The sequence below is a fragment of the Dendrobates tinctorius genome, unplaced genomic scaffold (assembly GCF_039654945.1).
Source record: "Dendrobates tinctorius isolate UK_male_01 unplaced genomic scaffold, ASM3965494v1 ptg000084l, whole genome shotgun sequence".
NCBI classification, from domain to species: Eukaryota; Metazoa; Chordata; class Amphibia; order Anura; family Dendrobatidae; genus Dendrobates; species Dendrobates tinctorius.
In genome coordinates, this window is record NW_027361752.1 from 52,011,287 (window position 1) to 52,036,791 (window position 25,505).

Genomic DNA, 25,505 nt, shown 5'->3' on the forward strand with positions numbered 1-25,505 from the left:
GACTTTTAGCATGAACAGCTCCACCTACTTTTACAAAAATAGGCGGAGCAAGGCAGAATGGGAAGGGGCTAAATGAACCCAACAAAATCATTAAAGTGGCTTAAATTACAACAGGAATGTTTTTTATGGTGGCGCACGGTCAGTCATAGGGCCATGCCCGGAGCGGCTACAGTAACTGCACACTATACTGTGAGTGACAGCTATAAAAATGCCCTGACACTTTGATTGGCAGCAGGTTCTACAGCGCATCTGTGCAGCGCGAGCCATCTATCACAGAGTTGGGATGTATAAATAAAGGGAACGGTGTCGTGAGCGGTGACTTTAGCCATTCCGGGCACACTTACATGACTGAAAGCCGGCTGCTCCCGAGAGGAAAAAAGTTAATTTCATCCCTCTACCTGCACTTTCAATGCAGTCGGGCAGCATTGTAACACTATTCACCTGCAGATTAACCCTATAACTGAAGGTAACTAGTGTTTTCCAAGGTGACAGGTTCCCGTTAATTGATTGTGACTTCAGACTATTTTTTTTCTTGATATGACCATTCTGGAAAGAGTCAGGATTCTGCGGATTCCTTTTTGGAATCTATAAGTAATTTACCTGTACTCCACAGGAAGTCATGTGACTTAACGGACAACGGAAAAGCATCATATGACTAAAGGACAGTAAAGGATAGATACAGATACATAAAGCATTTTTTTTGTTTTAAACATTAAAAAAAATCTATATTTTAGTTCTGGAATGCAATAAACTTGTTGTTATAAAGTGGAATATCTTCCTAAGAAGTTTTAAGGTACGTCCAATAATGTGGATTCTCTATGCGGATATAAACAGGAGGACTACAAAACCAAATGGACTTGTTTCCAATAAAGCCCCCATTCACGTTAGGGTCAGACGAGCAGAGGTCTTCTGTCGTCACCCTAGGCACCAGTGACATGGATCACTGAGTGTGTGTGATATTAAACGCTGCAGACGTTGCCCTCTATGGCCGCATACCAACTAATGACACAGGAACCCCATAAATAACATATAGACATACAGAATAGTTCAGAATATAAATATTTTTTTTTTACTGGTGAACTTGAGAGAACACACACATTTATATACAATCAGTAGCCAGTACGACTCATTAATCACATCGGCATTGTACAGAGGCACAGCTTTAGCAGTTACATGTGGCGCAGCACATATTTTTCTAAAAGCATTTCAGATATATGGCCTAGATGATGTCCTCCATTTCAGCTACCCTTCCTCTGTTCCATTGCCTACCTCTGCTCAGTACCTGTGCCTCGGCTAGGCAAGTCCAGTCTTCTTCCACTAGACCCCCCAAGTCCTTAGAACATGGTGCCTTAGCTACAATCTTCTCCTTTGCTGTCTCAGGGTCCCCTCAGACCAATAGCTATACTTTTCTAGTTTTCCCAGATGTACCTGCTGCTACTGATCTAAACCCTAAAGCTGTCTCAATTGATTGACACTTCGTGTTTTCTGCAGATAACTTGTCAGCTTTGCTGTACAGAATGAGACAGAATGGGCAGAGTCATATCTTTATCAATCATGGGTGAAGAAGTAATGACAGCAATAAAGAAACCACCAAAGCACTAGGCAGAGGAGGACATGACTTTGGGAGGGGTGGACCTTTAACTCCTGTAGCTTTGTTTGTATAGTGGTGTAGATTTTAAGCAAGAGTGATGTTGCTTTAAGAGGAAGGAGCACAGTATGTCTGTGCCTGGGGGGTCACTGTGAGGACGGTGGGGCTTATATACAGGAGGTAACTCTGGCTCTCTCTCCCTCTTTCTCTCACAGGATGAACTGGAGGAAACATTACCCGCCCTGTTTATAATCACTGTCCTAAAACATTTTAATTATTACTTGTATAATGATGAATGCTTTATTGTATTTTTGGAATTTGCCATTGTGTATCCTTTACCAGGTTCAGTTTTATCATGGCTATAAAGAGTTATCATTAACCTTCTAAGCCCAAGGGAAGGGCCATCCTTCAGCCATGGTTCCCTAGAGGTTTCCTCCACAGGGGGTTTTCCCTCTCCTGAGCGCTGTAGGATGACTCTTTGTGAGTCGGAGGTTTGCCAAGTTTATTCCCCTTAATGCTTTTGCAGGGACTTCTAGTTTATAAGTTTACAAAAGTGATTTATTTAAAAAAAAAAAAAAAGTGTCAAATGTGACTTGGAATTTATAACCCATCACAGCTTTGTGGTTTAGGAGTCAGGTGGAAGTTGGAGACAAGTTAAGGTGGACTCATTTTAACTAACAGAGGATGTAAAACCTCATGGTGGTGAACAGGCTCGGCTTTGGTGGCCAGCCTCAGGGACGTTGTAATGGTAAGGTCAATCAGGGGCGGGCACAGGAGTGAGGATAATAGGGTCATTGGTGCCCTGAAAGTTTACTGGCTCTGCTTGAATGGCAAGCCAGTGCGTGCCGCCCCTTTATGGCTGTCTGTCCTGGTGCTGTATGTCAGACAGCTGGGATATCACAGTACTTGGGAATCACAATGTACTAGCACGTCACCTGACTCCTACTGCAAATGTTTAATCCTGTGATTTAAATAAAGCTGTGGCCATTTTGACAACCAAAATAATGGTGTTTTGTGTATTTATTCTTGTGCCTAGGTTTACTGTAGTTACGGTGGTTTTAAGATGGAGTGGGGTCCGTCCAATATCCAAGTCATGTACTGCTGGAGCCTAGATAAGTCTACATATCAACACTCAGATAAGAGGAAGTACAGAGAACTCCGGGAACTCCTTGGTGTCTGTGGGAGGGCCTATACGCCATTTCTTCCTGGAGATGGTTATAAGCCATTACATTTTTTGTTTTGACCACTGACTCCCATTCATTTCCACTGCCTTAAAGAATCACGACCAATAAAGAAAATAGAGGCAGAAAGCTCATGTCTCCAATATAGCTTTTGCAGGAAAGTTTTTAAAAATAACTAAAATATATATAATAAAATTAATTACTTCTACATACTTAAATCTAATAATTGATACTAAAATTAAACAAAAAATAAACATAAATAAATTTAAGAAAAATTGTACCCACTTACCGGCCTTAATGTGGACATCCTGACTCCTGATTTTCCCTGAAGGGTTTTCAGCTGTGCAATAATAAGTATTATCATGGATTAAGTTATTAAAGCTTGAAGGAGGGAAAGGGAAAATTTGGAGAGTGCCATTAGGGTGGACGTGGCGGATCCCAGGGACATCGTAGATCTCCTCGCCCGTTGCTAGGTACCATCTGAGCGTCACACGGGGGACTCCTTCTGCAGGGCAAGGTACCAAGGCCCCCGTGGTGCTAGCAAATACTACCTCTTGCAGAGATGCATTGATAAAATATAAGCTGGCGTGTAGATCTTCGCAAGAAACTGAAAGAGAAGAAGAGAAAATGGCAATGTAATTGTAATGTAAAGATGATTGGTTACCGCCACCTGAAATCAAAAAGTATCCCTAGTAGATATTAACACTTAAGCAGGAGGACCAATATGACTGGTAAAGCAGTACAAAACCCCCTTTTGAGGAATGTTAAAGGAACACTCCAGGCAAAAATGATACCTGTCTGAAGTGGAGGAGCATGACACAGAGTGAATCCAAGCCACCATCGTCCATTTACTATTAACACACAACATCAATTTTGAATGGACCAATATTGAATTTACTGAACATACATTTCAGTAGACCAACATTTCGGATCTTAAAATTATTTTTTTCAAGCTGGTGTTATAAAGTATTCTAATTTACTGAGATAATGACTTGAGTTTTCATGAGATGAGTTTGTTGCTTGGCACGATTTCGGCAGACCTGTCACTTGCTATAAATGTGTAAAAAAAAATTTCCGCTGTTCTCCTGAATCTGGAATACTCTTTCTTTTTTTTCTTGCTTCTCTCCGTTCCTGAGATACGGCTCCCTCTTCACTGTATATAAATCTAGTCTTCTTATCCAAATGGGTGTGATCCTTAAAAAAAAAGCCCATAGAGAAGAGTTAATGACCACACCCACTTGTTTAACAACTCCAGATTTATATACAGGGAAGAGCGGGCCGTATCTCAAGGACAGAGAGGCGCAGGAACAAAAGAAAAACAACGACAGATTCATTAGAATAGCGGCTTTTACATCGGGTAAAAAGATGACATATTTATGGCAAGTGACAGGTCTTCTTTAATGGCGTCATCTGTTGTTTAACATAGGACTGCAGGTAATTCTACTGCATTGTTTTAATTATCTAGAATCATGTGGCCTACCAACAACTAGCTATATGAAGACAGCAGGATTGGACTTGACAGGTTAAGTTACTTTGTCAAAACTCGTTATCAACAGATATTAATCCATATCAATTGGACTTTAAAAAGGAGGATGGATTTACAGGCGTGCACCTGCCCCGTGAGTTACCGCCATAGTTTCCCTCCATATCTACATCTCTCACGGAACTCATACACCTTCCTGTCTTGATCATCTCAAATTTAGATTTTGGTGACTGCTGTGGTATTAAGGAGACATGACGTATCGCTGTTATTTGGGCTATGATGAATGAACTGGTTATGTAAGCATTACAGGATTATTATATTGCACTGTATTGCAGCATTATTCAGTATTACTCGATTAACAATCGGTAACATCACTCTTAATTTCCTTCCTCTTGGAACATAACCAACAATTTGTAGACAAGGAAGATTAAGACCTAAGATCTATCTGGTATATGGGTAGGTCTATCAACACTGCTCTTGACCAGAGGTTATGATAATCCCCTTTATATTGTCATTCCATCATTATAGGCATCTGAGTATTTAGACCTCCATTATCCAAACACTGAGGGTCTATATCAGGGGTGAGGAACCTCCGGCCCAAGGGCAGAGGCTGGTCACTCCAGGTCAGTGGGTGAGGTGACCTGCCTGTCCGTCTAGTCTATAGCGAGTTCTTGATCTCCGGCAGCTACTAAAGTAAGTTTTCCTATGAAGCGCCATAGTGTTTCAGAGTCAAACATTCATGGCGGATGTCATACAGTCAGTGGGTGATACATGCTCCCCACAGATTGGGAAGCATGCATCAGGTGTCAGGTTCTCTTTAACTACCCAGGACCCTTTACATACAATTACCTTAAAGGAGTTTTCCACTGCTAACAAAACCACTTCTTAAATTAAATGTTCGGCCCCAATAAAATAATAAAGCCTATACTCACCTCCCATGCTGGCGCCACTCCCACGGTTTCAGCACTCGCTCTCACCGGGGCCTGGGATGCTTTGTTGTGACACGTAACGCCAAATCAGCACTAACGTCACTGTCTCTGCCTTCGTAATAAACGGAACATGAAGAGGAAGCCAGGGCTGCAGCTGCTCCCAAACTTCCTCTTCATGTTCAGTTTGTCCTAAGGCAGGTACAGTAACGCCACCGCGAATGCCGACACCTATTATTTATTATTTTATTCAGGCTGAACATTTAATTTAAGAAGGGGTTGTCCTAGTAGTGGACATCTCCTTTAGGCTATGGCCACCTATGAGTATTTGTTCAATATTTTTTCTCAGCATTTGTAAGCCAAAACCGGGTGAGGAACAATCAGAGGACAAGGTATAATAGAAACAAGTGCACCAATTCTGCATGTTTGACCCACTCCGGGTTTTGGCTCCCAAATACTGATGTGGAATATTGACTAAATACTGATAGAGTGGCCATAGCCTTAAAGAGATTCTCTGAGAATAGAAAAAAAAAAATAAAGATAAATTATAAATACATTTCTTAATATCTTTAATTAGCAAATCACACTTGTTTTGTCAATGTACGTATTCACAATAAAATATTAAGATGGACGCTGTTTTGCTACACTGACAGAAACCTTTCCTAGAATGTTATTAGGACTGGAGTCTGGGAGCATGAAAACAAACTTCCACCTCACATCCTTATTGGATGAGCCTCAAATGGATATATTATGCTAAAATGGAAGATACCAAGATACCAGGGGTGCTGAGGTAAGGAGAGGCTGCTCACACTGCTGTCCACCATTTCTATCTGATCTAATAGTCGAGATACCAGGAGTGCTGAGGTAAGAAGAGGCTGCTCACGCTGCTGTCCACCTTGTCTATCTGATCTAATACTGGAGCTAACAGGGGTGCTGAAGTATGGAAAGGCTGCTCACACTGCTGTCTACCGTGTCTATCTGATCTAACAGTCGAGATACCAGGACTACTAAGGTAAGAAGAGGCTGCTCACACTGCTATCCACCTTGTCTTTCTGATTTAATACTGGAGATAACAGGGGTGCTGAAGTAAGGAGAGGCCCCTCAAACTGCTGTCCACCTTGTCTATCTGATTTAATACTGGAGATAACAGGGGTGCTGAGGTAAGAAAAGGCTGCTCACACTGCTGTCCACCGTGTCTATCTAACAGTCGAGATACCAGGACTACTAAGGTAAAAAGAGGCTGCTCACACTGCTGTCCACCTTGTCTTTCTGATTTAATACTGGAGATAACAGGGGTGCTGAAGTAAGGAGAGGCCCCTCAAACTGCTGTCCACCTTGTCTATCTGATTTAATACTGGAGATAACAGGGGTGCTGAGGTAAGAAAAGGCTGCTCACACTGCTGTCCACCATGTCTATCTGATCTAACAGTCGAGATACCAGGACTACTAAGGTAAGAAGAGGCTGCTCACACTGCTGTCCACCTTGTCTTTCTGATTTAATACTGGAGAAAACAGGGGTGCTGAAGTAAGGAGAGGCCCCTCAAACTGCTGTCCACCTTGTCTATCTGATTTAATACTGGAGATAACAGGGGTGCTGAGGTAAGAAAAGGCTGCTCACACTGCTGTCCACCGTGTCTATCTGATCTAACAGTCGAGATACCAGGACTACTAAGGTAAGAAGAGGCTGCTCACACTGCTGTCCACCTTGTCTTTCTGATTTAATACTGGAGATAACAGGGGTGCTGAAGTAAGGAGAGGCCCCTCAAACTGCAGTCCACCTTGTCTATCTGATTTAATACTGGAGATAACAGGGGTGCTGAGGTAAGAAAAGGCTGCGCACACTGTTGTCCACCTTGTCTATCAGATCTAACAAAGGAGATACTAGGGGTACCGAGGTAAGAAATGGCTGCTCACACTGTTTTCCACATTGTCTATCTGATCTATAAGGTAAAAAAAGGCGCTCACACTGTTGTCCACCTTGTTTATCTGATCTATGAGGTAAGAAAAGGCCGCTCACATTGTTGACCACCTTGCCTATCTGATCTAATAGTGGAGATACCAGGGGTGCACTGCTGAGGTAAGAAGAGACTGCTGTCCACCCTGATCGAAAACTAGAGATACCAGAAATGCTAAGGTGAGAAGAGGCTGCTCATACCGCAGTCCATCCTGACTATCTGATGCAAAGCGACTGCTGTGATCTGGAAATAGTTTGAAAGCACACTACATTAATCTAGTTTCACACTAGAGTTCTGTAGAGCTGCAGACTTCCTCCGTGAAGCTTCGCCCACTTCCGCACCTCATCCGGTCAGCTCCGCCTACGTCTGCATGCGGCCTGTGTAACTATCTTTAACATTAGGTACGCAGGCCGTGCGGATGTACGCGGATGCGTCCGCATGCGTCGTTTTGACGATGCGGCGACAAAAACAAATTGCAACACTTGCATTTGGCGCAGGTCGCTGCAGTATCAAAACGATGCACGTGGATGCATCCGCATACATCCGCACGGCCTGCGTACCTAATGTTAAAGATAGGTACGCAGGCTGCATGCAGACGTAGGCGGAGCTGACCGGAGGCGGTGTGGCAGTGGGTGGAGCTTCACGGAGGAAGTCCGCAGCCCTCCAGAACGCTAGTGTGAAACTAGCCTTAGTCATCTCCAGGTCAGAGCAGAGGAGCTTACTACTGCACATGTCCACAAGTATCTGTCCTATTAATTCTAGGACAGTAGGCCTATAACTGTTCTATAATGATCTCAGGAGTGATGTGCCAAATAAAGATATTTAAGAATTTACTACTAATACCTTCTTTCTTTATTTTTTTCCAACACCTGAAAAACACCTTTAAGTCCTAACTCTAAAAGTATTAGGCTAGGTTCACATTAGAGTTTGAGTCCGGAGCGTATCATCCGCATCCAAAAACGCATTCAAAATGCATGTTTACGCAGCGTTTTTTATGCGCATCATCTTCGGCTAGCTTCACACTAGCGTTTTGGGCCGCAGCGCACGCTAAGCCCTGCCCCCTGCGGTCATCTCCGCCTAGTATCGCACATGGCTGCATGCAATCTGCACACCCTATCCTTAGCATAGGGTGCGCAGACCATGCGCTGACGGTGCGCTAGTAGAATTTTGCGTGCGCTGCGCTCTTTTGACGGTGCTCCGAGCGCACCAAAATGCAACATGGTGCGTTCGGCGCACCGTCAAAAGGGCGCAGCGCACGCAAAACTCTACTAGCGCACGGTCAGCGCATGGTGTGCACACCCTATGCTAAATATAGGGTGTTTGAACTTTTGTGGTAACAACATAAGAAGCGTTGACCCCACACAATGATGTATATATCTTTAAAATTTTATAAACTTTATTAAACATAAAAGTCCAACATGACATACAAATATACACAATAAAGGTGCTAGAACACAAAAATAGGAAAAGGGACTACAATCCATGGGATCTCACATTACGGCATCAAAAGATAACCGCCCTCAAAAAGGGGCTATGCAAGGTGGACAAAAACCACTGTCATGATATCAAATTGCATAAATAAACAAGGTTGTAGTTATTTATAAGGCTACAATGAACCCGCAATCAATTGAGGCCAAAGAAAGCCCACAAAGAATTATCAAGCTGCACAAAGTAGACCGCATGACCCTGTGATGCCCCTATAGCATAACCCCCATCGGAGGCCAGCTGTACACACATAGTTAATGGCTAAACTTTTTCATACCAGAATGTGCCGATGGAGATACCTGGACGTCCCTCTGCCCCGACGCGCGTTTCGCACTGCTTCTTCGGGAGGCGTGTCAGGGCAGGGGGATATCCTACCATATATACCAATATCGTGAGTGTATACTAATTAAAAAATCATGCAAACCTGTGTTTGATTACATTCACAATCGCGAATGACTGCCCACGCATGCGCAGTGGAAATATGACCCCGGCACTACCGGAAGTGATCAGATCGCGCATGCGCATATTATTGCTGCGTCACTAGGCAACACGATCACAGCGCCCATCATCTCCAATGGCTGCCAACGCATGCGCAATAGAAGTATGACCTTAGCCATGCTAAAAATAACCAAATGACGCATGCGCGGTACATTCCCACATCTCTAGGCAACAGATCCACGGCGCACACATAAACTTTATACCAACAGTGATCACAAAATCATTAATGGCACCAATGTTCCATGGCTCAATAACAACCAGAAAAAAACCTACTAGATCTACTTGAAAAATTCCGAGAGAAGCCCACTCATTGGCTACAGTTCCTGCTGTTGACATGTTTACTAAGCTTGTTTCTTTGGAAATAGAGGGTTTGAAAAAATCCAAAAATAAGATGTTTAACAATATGACTAGGGTTGAAAGGGAAGCTTTGCAGCAGTTAAAAGAATGGGATGACGTTGTCTTCAAGATGGCAGATAAAGGGGGCAACATTGTCATTTGGCCTAATGCGATGTATGAGGCCCAGGCCTACAAATTACTAAATAAATTGTCTGAGTATAAGTTGCTCACCTATAATCCCTCATATAAATTTAAAATGGAGTTGTTGGACATCTTGATTGAAGCATATGAAGACAGCGTCATCCCTAAAAAACTGCTGGAAATTTATGAGAAATTCTGTCCCAAATTGGCGACCCTGTATCTTATTCCAAAGGTGCACAAAGATCCGCTTAATCCTCCAGGGAGACCGATTATTGCAGCTAATGATGGCCTTTGTGAAATAATTTGTGATATTGTTGATTATTATTCTCAAAAAACGGTTTCAAGATTGGGGATATGGCCATCGTGCCATTCAAAGGGGATATAACAGAGCTAAAAATACGTCAAGGGAATCCCTACTTCATAAAAACCAGCCCTTGGTGTTGCAAGACAAGGAAGAAAAACAGGTAAGGTTCATTACCAATTATAATAGTAGGTGGTCGGAATTACGAGGAATTATTGATAAACATTGGAAAATCCTCCTTACGGATCCTATCCTTAAAAAATGTCTGCCAAATACTCCATCTTTCGTTGCAAAAAGGGCCCCCAATTTACGTGATATATTGGTTCATAGCACATACGATCCTAAAAGAAGAGAGAAAAACAAGAAGAACCCAGAACGTAAAGGATTTTTTCCTTGCGGGTTTTGTAAAGGATGTGCCAACATGAAAAAAGGTTCATATTTTTTTAACTTTGATCAATCTAGAAAGTTTGAAATTAGGGCCAATATTACTTGTTCATCTAAGGGGGTAGTGTATTACGCTGAGTGTCCCTGTGGGAAGATTTACATTGGCATGACCAGTCGTGAATTGAAGGTAAGGGTCCGTGAGCATTGTTTAGACATTGACAAGGCTAAAACTGTTACAGATATTAGTTCACTCAAGACTCTTCCGAGGCACTTTAGGAGATACCACCAATGTAATTCTAGATTGTTACTTGTAAAGGGGATTGATATAGTGACGATTGGCCCAAGAGGGGGTGATGTGTCCAAGATACTAGCCAAAAAAGAATGCCAATGGATATATAGGCTAGGGACCCTTACCCCCCAGGGTTTAAATGAAAGCTTTGGTTTCAGCGCATATCTATAGTACCATAGGGGTTGTTCTTGTTTGAGGTGGGGGGTTTTCTTTCTTTTAATTTTTCAGTTTTAATGGGTGTGTTTTTAACTTGACTATTTTAATTTCAGTTATCTTTATCTGTGTTTTGGGTTCATCGTTGAATGGCACTTATCTTCTCTGGATGAATCAAGGAGAATCAGGAAGAAGCCTGGGTTGAAGTCTGGTTGCTTTACAACAGTGGATGGATGGATGTTCATCATCAATTGTGGATGGTCCATATTATTCTGTGCAATATTGTATTGTGCTATTGGGTTTCATTATTGGTGGGTGGTACGATTTGCAGTGGTACATAATAAGTATAAATGCAATTCCTTATTATTTTTTATCCGCCGCCAATAATGGGATTATGTGACTTTTGTAATGTTTTTATTCATAATATTATGTATAAATATAAATATATGGATATTCTGTTTTAGCGTATTGGCGTAGTTTACATTATGATTGTACTGTCACTTTTCGAATTGGCCCATACTATTGAATATTGAGTTTATATGGACTATGATCGTTTGAAATGGTTAACAAGTATATAACGTGTGATCATGAATCCATTCTTTCTGGGTAGTACGCATGCTGGATACACAGGGACGTTGGAGGGTGCAAAGTGGTCTTAACATGAGTTTGGTGTGCATAATCCCACCAGGGATTGTGCAGCGCTGGGTCATGTGACCGCGATGTACTCCCCCTCCTTTATATCACGTTCCTTGTGGTACCGGGCATGCGTCACCAATCCCCTTTAAAATTATGAGTGGGCTTCTCTCGAAATTTTTCAAGTAGATCTAGTAGGTTTTTTTCTGGTTGTTATTGAGCCATGGAACATTGGTGCCATTAATGATTTTGTGATCACTGTTGGTATAAAGTTTATGTGTGCGCCGTGGATCTGTTGCCTAGAGATGTGGGAATGTACCGCGCATGCGTCATTTGGTTATTTTTAGCATGGCTAAGGTCATACTTCTATTGCGCATGCGTTGGCAGCCATTGGAGATGATGGGCGCTGTGATCGTGTTGCCTAGTGACGCAGCAATAATATGCGCATGCGCGATCTGATCACTTCCGGTAGTGCCGGGGTCATATTTCCACTGCGCATGCGTGGGCAGTCATTCGCGATTGTGAATGTAATCAAACACAGGTTTGCATGATTTTTTAATTAGTATACACTCACGATATTGGTATATATGGTAGGATATCCCCCTGCCCTGACACGCCTCCCGAAGAAGCAGTGCGAAACGCGCGTCGGGGCAGAGGGACGTCCAGGTATCTCCATCGGCACATTCTGGTATGAAAAAGTTTAGCCATTAACTATGTGTGTACAGCTGGCCTCCGATGGGGGTTATGCTATAGGGGCATCACAGGGTCATGCGGTCTACTTTGTGCAGCTTGATAATTCTTTGTGGGCATTCTTTGGCCTCAATTGATTGCGGGTTCATTGTAGCCTTATAAATAACTACAACCTTGTTTATTTATGCAATTTGATATCATGACAGTGGTTTTTGTCCACCTTGCATTGCCCCTTTTTGAGGGCGGTTATCTTTTGATGCCGTAATGTGAGATCCCATGGATTGTAGTCCCTTTTCCTATTTTTGTGTTCTAGCACCTTTATTGTGTATATTTGTATGTCATGTTGGACTTTTATGTTTAATAAAGTTTATAAAATTTTAAAGATATATACATCATTGTGTGGGGTCAACGCTTCTTATGTTGTTACCACAAAAGTTCAAGCATTTGTTTCTGTGGTGTATACAGATTGTATTATACATTGGGCCATTTTTGTGATTTTAAATATAGGGTGTGCAGATTGCATGCAGCCGTGTGTGATACTAGGAGGAGATGACCGCAGGGGCGGGGCTTAGCGGCGGCCGTGCGCTGCGGCCCAAAACGCTAGTGTGAAGCTAGCCTTAAGCATGACAGAAAAACGCTACGTGTGCATGCGTTTGTATGCATTTTTGCATGCGTTTGCGTTGTTTATGCGCATGCATTCGATATGACATGAGACAAAAATGGGCGTGTCTCATGAAATTTCTATTTACATTTTGAAGAACGAATGCGCATCGAATGCAAGGGTACGCATGTCCTTGCGTACTAATGTGTTTCCATAGACAGTAATGTGTTTTCCTGACGCACACTCATCCGCATGCCTGTGCATATTTGACGCCTCAAAAATCAAACATGTTGCGTTAGCCATGCACCGCCACACACTGCGAAACGATACATGCATACGCAAAAGCATGCGAACGCATGGCCCTGCGTACACCATGTTAAATATATGTACACATGCGGATCAAGCGCTGCGCACACAGACGCGAATGTGAAACCATCCAAAGGGTATGTGCACACATTGCGGATTCTAATGCGGATCCGCAGCGGATTTGTGATGTACAGTACCATTCTACCAAGTGATGTACAGTACCATTCTAGTATATTGAAATCAAAATCCGCAGTGCACATGCTGCACATGATTTTTCCGCGTAGATTTGCTGTGGATTAGAAACTGCAGCATGTGACTTCTTTTGTGCAGTTTCGCAGCGTTTTAAGACCTGCTCCATTATAGGAATCCGCAGGTCTCAAAACGCAGGGGAAATCGGCACAAAAACTGCAGTAAATCCGCAGGTAAAACACAGGTCATTTTACCTGCGGATTTAGCAAAATCTGCGCGGAAAATTCCACAGCAGGTTCTGCAACGTGTGCACATACCCATAGATTCACTGTTCAGTTGTGAATATGGATGGATACTGAAACCTGTGTACAGCGCTGCAGAATGTGTTGGTACAATATAAACAAACTCAATTGATAAATCACATAGTAAACACTCTCTGGTTCGTACAATCTGGTGTTAATGCAATCAAGTGAAAAACACTTAACAGGTTTTTCACCATATACAATGGCGGCACTATAAATTCTCAGAGATCTGACCAAGGGCACTAAACAAGGTGGAAATGTCAGGGTAACACTGTTCATCTCCGTGAACGCAGCTTTTAGCATCTAGAGAAACGCACTTCACCTATTTGTGCTATGACCTATAGCCCAGCGGAGGGATCTGTAGGGAATACGTAATAGGTTTGATTCAATATCTTGTGACAAGAACCTTGAAGAAGAGCACCAGCAAATCACGCGAACCTCATGCAAAACAGACATCTCACATGTATCAATTTATAGGAACTTTAGGAGAATAGAATAAGTAAAAATGAAGACAACGAGAACATGTATGCAGCATCTCCTACCCAAAAACTGCAAGATGCAAGCTCCAAATTACTGCTGTAAACAGGGAGTCCACACAACCTATAGGCGCCCTAAGCCTACAATCCTCAGATCCCAAACTACAGCTTACCAAATGTCACAGATTTCCCACAACCTCCTATGGGAAAAAGGGTGGGTTAAATGAAAAACCTGCCCAAAAACAGGTGTTCTGTGGATGGGACGGAGGAATTTGCAGGAGAGAGAGATGCATTCTAAGGAGGGAATGGGCAAGGTTTGGACAGGACTTGGAAAATACTCCAGAAACATTGGCAAATATGTAGTCCAAAGCTGCCTTCCTAATTCTGCAAACAAGACTACTCCCATTATTCCCTCATTAATATATCAGGTACTGTGTGATAAAGCAAACGGTCTACCTGAACTATATGAGCTTCGCTAAAGTGTCAGGGTGTGTGCACACGCTGCGGATTCTGATGCGGTGTACAGTACCATAATATCCTATGGATAGTAAAAACCGCAGTGCAGACGGTGCCGATTTTTCCGCGCGGATTTGCTGCGGTTTCTAAACCACAGAAAGAATTGACATGTCAATTCTTTCTGCGGATTCCACTGCGGTTTACCATCTCCTCCATTGTAGAGATGATAAACCGCAGGGCAAAACCGCTGGCCAATCCTCAGGTCTTTTGACCTGCAGATTTACCTGCGGATTTTACAAAATCCGTGCGGCCAAATCCGCAGAGCATTCCGCAGCGTGTGCACGTACCCTCAGGGGTAACTCTGACCACAAGCTTGCTAAGGCCTCTTTCACACATCCGGTGTCAGGGGTCCGGCGGCCTGCGGCGAATAGCCGGGCCGCCGGATCTGGCCTGCAGCGATGACACCGGATGTACATGCAGCCCCTGATGCGGCTTGGAGGACATTTAAAGGAGCCGGAGAGAGATCGGGAGGCGAGAGAGCAGCCAGAGAGACAGCGGGGGACGAGAGAGCAGCCAGAGAGACAGCGGGGGACGAGAGAGCAGCCAGAGAGACAGTGGGGGACGAGAGAGCAGCCAGAGAGACAGAGGGGGACTACAGAGCCAGCCAAAGAAAGGTATGGAGCGTATGGAGAGAGAGAGAGAGAGAGAGAGAGAAGGGGAGGGGGAGAGAGAGAGATGCGCGCCTGGCACTTGTGGGGTTAAAACTCATAGTGCCCGGGCATGCGCAGTTGAAAAAGCCGGTCCGGCGCTGCAAAAAAACGTTGCAGCCAACGTTTTTTTGCAGATGCCGGACGGCGCATGTTTGCCGTATCCGGCAAAACCCGGAGGCGCCGCATGTCCATCTGGCATGATGCGGCGATCATTACATTCTATGTGAAAAAAACGGATCCAATTCCGGATCCGGTTTTCACAAATTTCGCCGCATCATGCCGGATTTAAAAAAACGGATGTGTGAAAGTAGCCTAACTTTTCCCAATAACAACTTGCAGAATAGTGAGTGCAGCTCTGGGGTATAATACAGGATGTAAATCAGGATCAGTAATATAATGTATGTACACAGTGTCTGCACCAGCAGAATAGTGAGTGCAGCTCTGGCGTATAATACAGGATGTAACTCAGGATCAGTAATATAATGTATGTACACAGTGACTGCACCAGCAGAATAGTGAGTGCAGCTCTGGAGTATAATACAGGATGTAACTCAGGATCAGTAATGTAATGTATGTACACAGTGACTACACCAGCAGAATAGTGAGTGCAGCTCTGGAGTATAATACAGGATGTAACTCAGGATCAGTAATGTAATGTATGTACACAGTGACTACACCAGCAGAATAGTGAGTGCAGCTCTGGAGTATAATACAGGATGTAACTCAGGATCAGTAATGTAATGTATGTGCACAGTGACTGCACCAGCAGAATAGTGAGTGCAGCTCTGGGGTATAATACAGGAGGTAACTCAGGATCAGTAATGTAATGTATGTACACAGTGACTGCACCAGCAGAATAGTGAGTGCAGCTCTGGAGTATAATACAGGATGTAACTCAGGATCAGTAATGTAATGTATGTGCACAGTGACTGCACCAGCAGAATAGCGAGTGTGCTAATTGTGGGTGTGGTCCACACTGATCCTGCTGTGTGTTCCTGAGCTACAGAGAATCAACACCTCTCCACCCAGGGACCTGCTCTCTCTCCTACCCAGGGAGGAGTGGGTTTCCTGGGATGAGTGAAGGAGCCAAGTCCCAGGCTTCTGTTTCCCGGTCCAGGCCGGCGGGGAGCAGAAGAAACCAGCAACCGGCCTGCACATCAGAGGACACGAGGGTGAGACGCTCCACCAGGAGCCGCAGCAATGTGGCTCCTACTCCCCCCAGGCCTGCAGAGACCCAGAGAAGCCGTAAGGCTTCCAACATGGAGGAGAAGCCTGCTAGCAGCATGCAAGATGGCGGTCCCTCCGGAGGAAAGCTGAGTGCTCACGGAGGTGAGGCCGACCTCACTGGCGATGGTTGGGGGCTGCAGAAACCAAAGGAGTCTGTGTCCACCTATGCCTCCTGGGTCATGAGCCACCTCCGTGAGTATGAAGAGGCGAGTAAGACCATCAGGATGCTCCGGGAGGAGATGCGCTGCACAAGCGCCAAAGCTGCAGGTTCCTCCAGACCCAACTCCAACCGGAGGTAAAGCAACTGAAGCTGGATATTAATGAGCTGGGGGTGAGGAAAGCGTTCCTAAGGCCGGAGTCACACTGGCGATTAAATCGGACGAATGCAATGCGATAAAAAAATCGCATAGCATTCGTCCCAATGTTATTCTATGGTGCTGCTCCTGTCATGCGTTTTTTTGTCGGATCCGTTCCTCAGACCGAGACAATCGCAGCATGCTGCGATTGTCACCGATTTTCGGATCGGAATCGACAATGCAAGTCTATGGGGGCGAGAAAAAAATCGGATGACAAATGGACCGGATGTGTGACTTGAGATAAAATCGCACCCGGCGTCCTTTACCAAAAGCCGGCAATAATTCTTTTTACAGTACAGTAAAATCACACTGACCGGTTAAATAAAGAAACGAAAGAATAGATCTAAACACACGTGTGAGTGTATATATATACAGTCATGGCCAAAAGTATTGACACCCCTGCAATTCTGTCAGATAATATTCAGTTTCTTACTGAAAATGATTGCAAACACAAATTCTTTGGTATTATTATCTTCATTTAATTTGTCTTAAATGAAAAAACACAAAAGAGAATGAAGCAAAAAGCAAAACATTGATCATTTCACACAAAACTCCAAAAATGGGCCGGACAAAAGTATTGGCACCCTCAGCCTAATACTTGGTTGCACAACCTTTAGCCAAAATAACTGCGACCAACCGCTTCCGGTAACCATCAATGAGTTTCTTACAATGTTCTGCTGGAATTTTAGACCATTCTTCTTTGGCAAACTACTCCAAGTCCCTGATATTTGAAGGGTGCCTTCTCCAAACTGCCATTTTTAGATCTCTCCACAGGTGTTCTATGGGATTCAGGTCTGGACTCATTGCTGGCCACCTTAGAAGTCTCCAGTGCTTTGTCTCAAACCATTTTCTAGTGCTTTTTGAAGTGTGTTTTGGGTTATTGTCCTGCTGGAAGACCCATGACCTCTGAGGTAGACCCAGCTTTCTCACACTGGGCCCTAAATTATGCTGCAAAATTTGTTGGTAGACTTCTGACTTCATAATGCCATGCACACGGTCAAGCAGTCCAGTGCCAGAGGCAGCCAAGCAACCCCAAAACATCAGGGAACCTCCGCCATGTTTGACTGTAGGGACCGTGTACTTTTCTTTGAATGCCTCTTTTTTCTCCTGTAAACTCTATGTTGATGCTTTTGCCCTAAAAGCTCTACTTTTGTCTCATCTGACCAAAGAACATTCTTCCAAAATGTTTTAGGCTTTTTCAGGTAAGTTTTGGCAAACTCCAGCCTGGCTTTTTTATGTCTCGGGGTAAGAAGTGGAGTCTTTCTGGGTCTCCTACCATACAGTCCCTATTCATTCAGATGCCGACGGATAGTACGGGTTGACACCGTTGTACCCTCGGACTGCAGGGCAGCTTGAACTTGTTTGGATGTTAGTGGAGGTTCTTTATCCAACATCTGCACAATTTTGCGTTGAAATCTCTTGTCAATTTTTCTTTTCCGGCCACATCTAGGGAGGTTAGCCACAGTGCCGTGGGCTTTAAACTTCTTGATGACACTGCGCACGGTAGACACAGGAACATTCAGGTCTTTGGAGATGGACTTGTAGCCTTGAGATTGCTCATGCTTCCTCACAATTTGGTTTCTCAAGTCCTCAGACAGTTCTTTGGTCTTCTTTCTTTTCTCCATGATCAATGTGGTACACACAAGGACACAGGACAGAGGTAGAGTCAACTTTAATCCATGTCAACTGGCTGCAAGTGTGATTTAGTTATTGCCAACACCTGTTAGGTGCCACAGGTAAGTTACAGGTGCTGTTAATTACACGAATTAGAGAAGCATCACATGATTTTTCGCACAGTGCCAATACTTTTGTCCACCCTCTTTTTTATGTTTGGTGTGGAATTATATCCAGTTTGGCTTTAGGACAATTCTTTTTGTGTTTTTTCATTTAAGACAAATTAAATGAAGATAATAATACCAAAGAATTTGTGTTTGCAATCATTTTCAGGAAGAAACTGAGTATTATCTGACAGAATTGCAGGGGTGTCAATAATTTTGGCCATGACTGTATATATACACACATATACACACATGTCATATAGACACATTTATATATACAGTATATTTCTAATTCATACAGTTCTTCATAGCAGAATAGCCGCTGAAACATTAGCCGGCTTTTGGAAAATCATTCTCCTACCCGACATGAAATGACACATGGTTTACATACAGTTAACCATTTCATTTCATGGTTTTTCTTTTTAAGATGTCTATCACTAGTAATTAGATGAGGGTTTGTGGGTTAAATTTTGGAGTTGTAGGGGTTAATTAAAGGGGTTAATTCGTTGTTAAAAACTACGGGGACTCCCTGCAGCCTCAGTGTCGTCAGCGGGAGTCCCCGTTATTTTTAACAACGAATTAACCCCTTCTTCTGGGAATGTAAGGTCCCTGGATGGAGGGACTGGCCCGGAGTCCGGAGACGAGGACGACAAAAAGAAAAATCGCGTGGGAATGGACACCTCTGTGTCATTAAAGAGGGGGAAGGATTCCTCCTCTGAGGCAGAGGATAAGGGGAGTGGGAAGAAAAAAAGCCATTTAACTCAATCACTAATGATTCCGGTACCCACTCCATTGACGCTGGCGTCCATTAATGTCGCCAGCATAAAGTCAAATACAGCCAGATTTGCGGCCTTTGATTTTCTCAGCTGTGTTGAAGCTGACATTTTCTTTTTGAAAGACCAGACTGCCAAACATGGCAGATGTGTTCAAAGCCAAAAGGGAGTGGAGACTCGGGCCCTCCTATTGGTCTCTTCTAGCGGAGCCGTATAGCGGAATGGCGGTCCTTTTTACCGCACCGGTGGAATGCCGACGGGTTATTGAGTTAGAAATGGGGAGGTGCCTGATCTTAGATGTCCTCATGAAGGGACAAGAGCTCAGGCTCATTAACATCTATGGTCCCCAATCTAAGTGGGACCGGAAGTGTCTCTTTATGAGGCCCAAGCCCTACCTTTTTACAAGTCGACAGGTTACCTTTGGAGGGGACTTCAATACTGTCACGAGGCCCCGAGATAGAGGAGGTTCCAGAGACCAGCTGACTTATGATAGCGTCGCCCTTAATTGTATAGCTATTGAGGCTCGCCTGGTGGATGTCCACATTCGGCACACCCCAGGCCACGAGGGGTCCTCCTATCATAGAGGTAACTGTAGGTCCAGAATAGATAGGTTTTATTTAAAGGAGGAAGCTGTCTCTTCAGCAGTGTCTGTTGTTGAGGTGGAGTTCTCCGACCACTGTTTAATATTGTTTTCTCTGAATGTTACAAAGACTCTCCGGATGGGAAGAGGCTTTTGGAGGCTCAATTCATGTCTCTTGGAAGAAGCAGATATAAGACAGTCCTTTGAGGATTTTCTTCAGAGTCAGGTACCCTTACTGGATCTTTGTAGTAGTAAGTCAGAGTGGTGGGAGATGTTCAAGAAAAGGGTGGCGAGATTCTTCCGCCAGCTCTCAAGCCTCAGGAGTCCGAACAGGTACCGCATATATCAGGGTCTGACGAGGAAACTCGAGCATCTTGTCTCAACTGGAGGTAGCCGCAAGGAGATTTCCAGAGTGAAATCTTTGCTCATGAGGTGTCAGTATGATAGACACGCATCTTTGGTTTTTGAGAGGGATTACAGGAAGTACCGCTCGGCCGACCCTTACAGAAACTGCAAGATGTCAGTGAATAGTAAAGTGGTTACAGGACAGGTCGACACTACGGGGTCCCTGAGGCGATCCAGATCAGGGATCCTGGAGGAGGTTGTCAGATCCTTCTACTCACACCTCTTGGGAGAGAACACACCAACACTGGATATAATATATTATTGTATATTATAAAAAATAATAAATAACAATAATAATAATAATAATAATAATAATAATAATAATAATAATAATAATAAAAATTAATAAAATATATCACCAGTGTCCAGTGAAATCAGTGATAACACACTGTTAGGGATAAAATACACCAACCAATCAATCAAAAGACCTCTTTACCAAAGAAAACCAGACAGGGTGTACTTATTAAATATTATTTTATTATATTTGTATTATACAGGTGGTTATATTAAAACCAATTAAAAAAAAAAAAAAAAAGTGCACGTATAGGAACAATTTTCAGAAGAATAATAGGACCCAATTAATATATCAAATATGTATACCACATATATTATGAAATGACCATTTTCCAAAGGAAATTATAAAAAAGTGCAAAAATTACATAAAAATAATAATATAATAATAAATAAATAACACACATGAAAAAGTGCAATGTGCAAAAGAGTAATAAAAAACCACATGTGCCTTTTGAAACCACATTTATATATATTCACAAGTTTTTCACATGTCCAAAATAAGGTGCAGAGTGCCTGTGCAATCAGAGCTGTGCACAATATATAAAAAACAAACAGTGCCACCTTTTTCTCTGGAAAATTACAATTAATTCATATATAGCGCGGTATCACATAGTCAGATCATTACCTATAGGGGTCACCACGTTCCTATCACGCGCTCCCCGACGCGCGTTTCGGAATCTTTCCTTCATCAGGGGGTTCTTTCGCACCTCTTGGGGAAGAGGGATCTTGATTGGGATGAGATGTCGGCTTTCCTGGCTGAAGCCGTTCCTGAACCAGGGGTAGACCTCTCTCTTGGCGTTTTGACAGAGATGATCAGGGAAGAGGAAGTTACGTTGGCGATTGAAGGGCTTGACCAAAAAAAATCACCCGGTCCAGATGGTTTAACATCCGAGTTCTATAAGACCTTTAGGGACGCTTTGGCTCCCCTCTTCACTGAGGTATTCAATGAGTGTCTTTCCTCGGTCACTCTGCCAAAGTCAATGATGAGGTCTGCCCTGATCATCTTGTCAAAGTGTAAGGACCCATCGTGCATTGAGAATTGGTGTCCCATAGCGCTTCTCAATGCAGACAGGAAGGTTCTGGCAAAGGTGCTGTTTAATCGGCTGGTGAAATTTGCACCCCGACTCCTTTCGGAGGCCCAGCATTGCTCTGTTCAAGGTCGCAGCACATTTAGTGCTGTGCTCAGTGTCCGGGAGGCGGTGGAGCAGGGTAGGGCTGGTCACTGGAAGGGGTACATGCTGTCACTGGACCAGGCAAAAGCGTTTGATAGGGTTAATCATGAGTACCTCTGGTCTGTCCTGAGATATGGCCTGCCGGGGGGTTTTGTTGATTGGCTTAAAACCTTGCAGAGAGTTTCCCGCTTGTGAACGGTTGGATTATCAGCTCTTTTGAGGTTGGATCTGGTGTTCGCCAGGGTTGTCCCTTGAGCCCGCTGCTGTACGTGTTTGCGATCGACCCACTTCTTAGGAGGGTGGAGCGTGGACCGTTGGCCGGGATCGGGATGGACCGGGCAGCACCAGAAGCCACTCTGAGGGTGGTGGCGTATGCCGATGATGTCACTGTTTTTGTTTCCTCTCACGAGGAGGCAGGGTGGCTGATGTCAGAGGAAGATTGCTACTTGGCGGCATCCGGGTCCAAGATCAACTGGGATAAGTGTGAGAGTCTCTGGCTGGGAGGAGGAGATCCTGGTTTTGATCTCCCGGACACCCTTCCAGGACCCAAAGTCTCTGCAAAAGTCCTTGACATCGAATTTGGCCACAGGGATTACCCCAAACAAAATTGGGATAGCAGGCTAGAGATCGCCACTCAGAAGGTGAACCAATAGAAGGGTTGGTCTTTGACCCTCAGGGAAAGGGTAAACCTGATCAAAACTTACCTGCTCCCTTTACTGATTTATCTGGGCAGTGTGTGCATCTTGCCAGAGTCTCTCTAGACTCGAGTCTACAGTTTGTTCTTCCAACTATTATGGGGGAATAGACTGAAACCTGGTCAAGAGGGAGGTTACTTACCGTACGAGGAGACTAGGAGTGTTTGGTATGGTCAACCCTGTGGTATTCCTTGTGGATACCTTCATTAAGATCAATATTGCAAACCTCTGGAAAGAGAAGGCTCCTCCGTGGGTATTCTCCTGTAGGGGATGGTTTCAGCCTTTCTTCCAGGAATGGGAGACAGGAGGGCAAGTGAAGGATCTTCGCACACCGCATGGACATCTTCCGGCTTACGCTTCCTTGGTTCTGAAGGTAATTCGCCGGTGGGGTCTGGGAATGTGGGAGACTAGGACTCTGCCAAGGAAACTCCTTGACAATAGGGTTCTGTTGACCGATTTCCAGAGGCCTCTGGTGCTCAGTGATTGCCCAAGTCGGGATCTTGGAGTGGGTTTGCATCTTTTGAATTCTATCAGGATTCCCTCGAAGTTTTGGGAATTGGCTTGGCGCTGCTTCCATGGGAAACTGTGTCTGAGGGACAATCTGAAGTGTAGGAGCTCTGAGGACAGGAACTGATCTCGGGAGCATTGTGGTACCGTGCTGGAAAGCATGGACCATTTCCTGCTTCATTGTCCCTTCAACATAGAGGTGTACAACAGGGTGGACGCCTCCATTGGCTGGTCTCGGCTGGCCGGTCTTTCCTATGCGGAATGGGCCTATGGAGCATTCGGCGACCTTGGTGGTCGGGACCGCTGCACCTTATTTCTAGTTAGTGCAGTGGTTAGGTATCACACGTAGAACGCACGGTGCTTAGTATCGACGCAACGGAAAATCCTCCCAGTGGATGATGTGTTTAGGACCATACTCGGTGACCTGGCGAAGGTGTGCTCTCTGGAGTATGATAGACTGGGCACACGTAGGGCCGCTCTCCTCTGGAGGGGCTTTTCTTTTAGTGTGCCCTAGTCTGGTCATCTCCTTTCCTGGTGGTGGGCTGCCGCTGACACTGTAGATTTTTGTTTTGTGATCGGTATACAGTGATGTAGGGCTGCAGGCGCCGAACTTGGGCTTTGTGATTTGTGGGAGTTGTAGTGTTTGTTTCTGTATATATTGTATATAGGGATATAGATTTGTGTGTAGGTGTTAGGTTGGGTGGTGGGAAAAGGGGGGAGGTGGGTTTATCTTGTGGGACTATGGGACACTGGGGTGTTTGGGGAAACACTGGCACTGCCTGATCTGGCCTATGGACATTGGACATGGACTGAGGCATGAGACGCAGGACCAGCTCTCAGGTCAGTGCGGGGGTTGGGAATGGTGGGATTGAGTGTGGGGTGTTTAGTTTAGTCTTGTATATATTTGTATAGTTTGGTTATTTCATATATGTATATATATTAAAAAAAATTAGGTACATATTTATGTCAGCCTTTGTTTATTTTATTGTTTGTTATTAGTTTGTTGGTGACCGGACCGGAAGGTGTAAGTTATTATTAGTTATTATTCTGTATATATGTATAATATGTGTGACAGGAGAGAATGATCGGCTGGACCAGTGTTCAGTATACGGATTATTTTCTGGCTGATATTCCTGTTATGTTTCTGTTGTTATTATTATTGTTATGTTTTTCATTTTTATAATAAAAGATCTACAGGATGTAACTCAGGATCAGTAATGTAATGTATGTACACAGTGACTGCACCAGCAGAATAGTGAGTGTAGCTCTGGGGTATAATACAGGAGGTAACTCAGGATCAGTAATGTAATGTATGTACACAGTGACTGTACCAGCAGAATAGTGAGTGCAGCTCTGGAGGATACTACAGGATGTAACTCAGGATCAGTAATGTAATGTCTTTATGTTCTAAGCTTAATCTACATGTGATCTGTGAAATAATGCTCAAATGTGAAAATGCCTTATAAGTCCTTTTTATGATCATTTACATCTGATTGATATATATATATATATATATATATATATATGTATATATATAATATTGTGACAGTAATGATGTTGCTACAGAACTTTCTATTTTTATTGTTTTATGTGAAATGCTAATGGAAATTAAGGGCATCTGTAACATAAAATATAGATGTTCACACTAGCTGCAAATACTGTATAATTGCATACCTCTGGCCAAATACCTGTTACGTGCAGCACTAGCAAACAGTAAATCACTCCCAGCAGGCTATTCACTAAATAACATTTCCCCATAGACCTTATTATGTTGGTACGGTCAGCCACTTGTCCTGTCAGAAAATAATATCAGATTAGTTTGACAACACAATTTCCCCTCCAGCGAAATGAGGCTTTTGAACATCCTAAAAGCCTCCGATTTCCCTGCCCTTAATTAAGTCACCCTTCACAATGTAGGGTTCATATTAACTTTCATCTTGTAAGTTCGTTTATACACAAGAAGATAAATGTGGCTAATACTAATGATTTAATCTCTCTGTATAAGCATTCATTAGTATTACACAATGGTTCAATTAGCTGTGAGCACCAACGGAACAGCGCTCCAAGTGGACGGTTATTGCAAAGCAGTCAAGGGCATTGTTTACAAGTTCAGAATATTTATTGACCATTCATAACCTTAGCGCACAATTTATGTCACAACTCAGGGTGCCCGTGTATAGAGCAGGCTCAGGAACTGGCATACAATGTTGGCTTTGGCATGTAACAGCTAGCTCTACTGCTGTTCAATCATTTAGATGACGCTGTCAGAGACAATGGCAGTCGGGAGCCGGCGTAAGGCCTCTGTCGCTGTCATTGTTGTTCTCTTATGAAGCCTAGTCCGTGCCTCGGTGCTTGGGCTTCATATGAGAATACCATTTTAACCATATGCTGCAATACTGTGTAACTGAGACCAAGATCAACTGAACAGAAAATACTGTATAATAGTACATAAGTGACGACTTCACAGCTTTCAAACAAGCTTCACTTGCCTTTAAATCAGCCCTCACCTCTGCTAAACAGACCTATTTCAGAAACCTTGTATCTTTATTATCCCACAACCCAAAACAACTGCTCAGCACATTCAACTCTCTCCTCCGCCCACCACTGCCACCTCCAACTCCCCTCATCTCTGCTG

The 25,505-nt window shown here is 43.8% G+C and overlaps 1 protein-coding gene across 2 annotated transcripts in view; it reads right to left on the reverse strand.

Annotated features, from left to right (window-relative positions):
• The window catches only part of DSCAM (DS cell adhesion molecule), a 609,674-nt gene that overhangs the window by 466,898 nt on the left and 117,271 nt on the right, over nt 1-25,505 (reverse strand). For both annotated transcript variants that reach the window (XM_073584700.1, XM_073584699.1), the window contains exon 2: nt 3,059-3,376. In XM_073584700.1, coding sequence (XP_073440801.1) covers nt 3,059-3,376 — 318 coding nt within the window. The remainder of the gene's footprint in view (nt 1-3,058; nt 3,377-25,505) is intronic.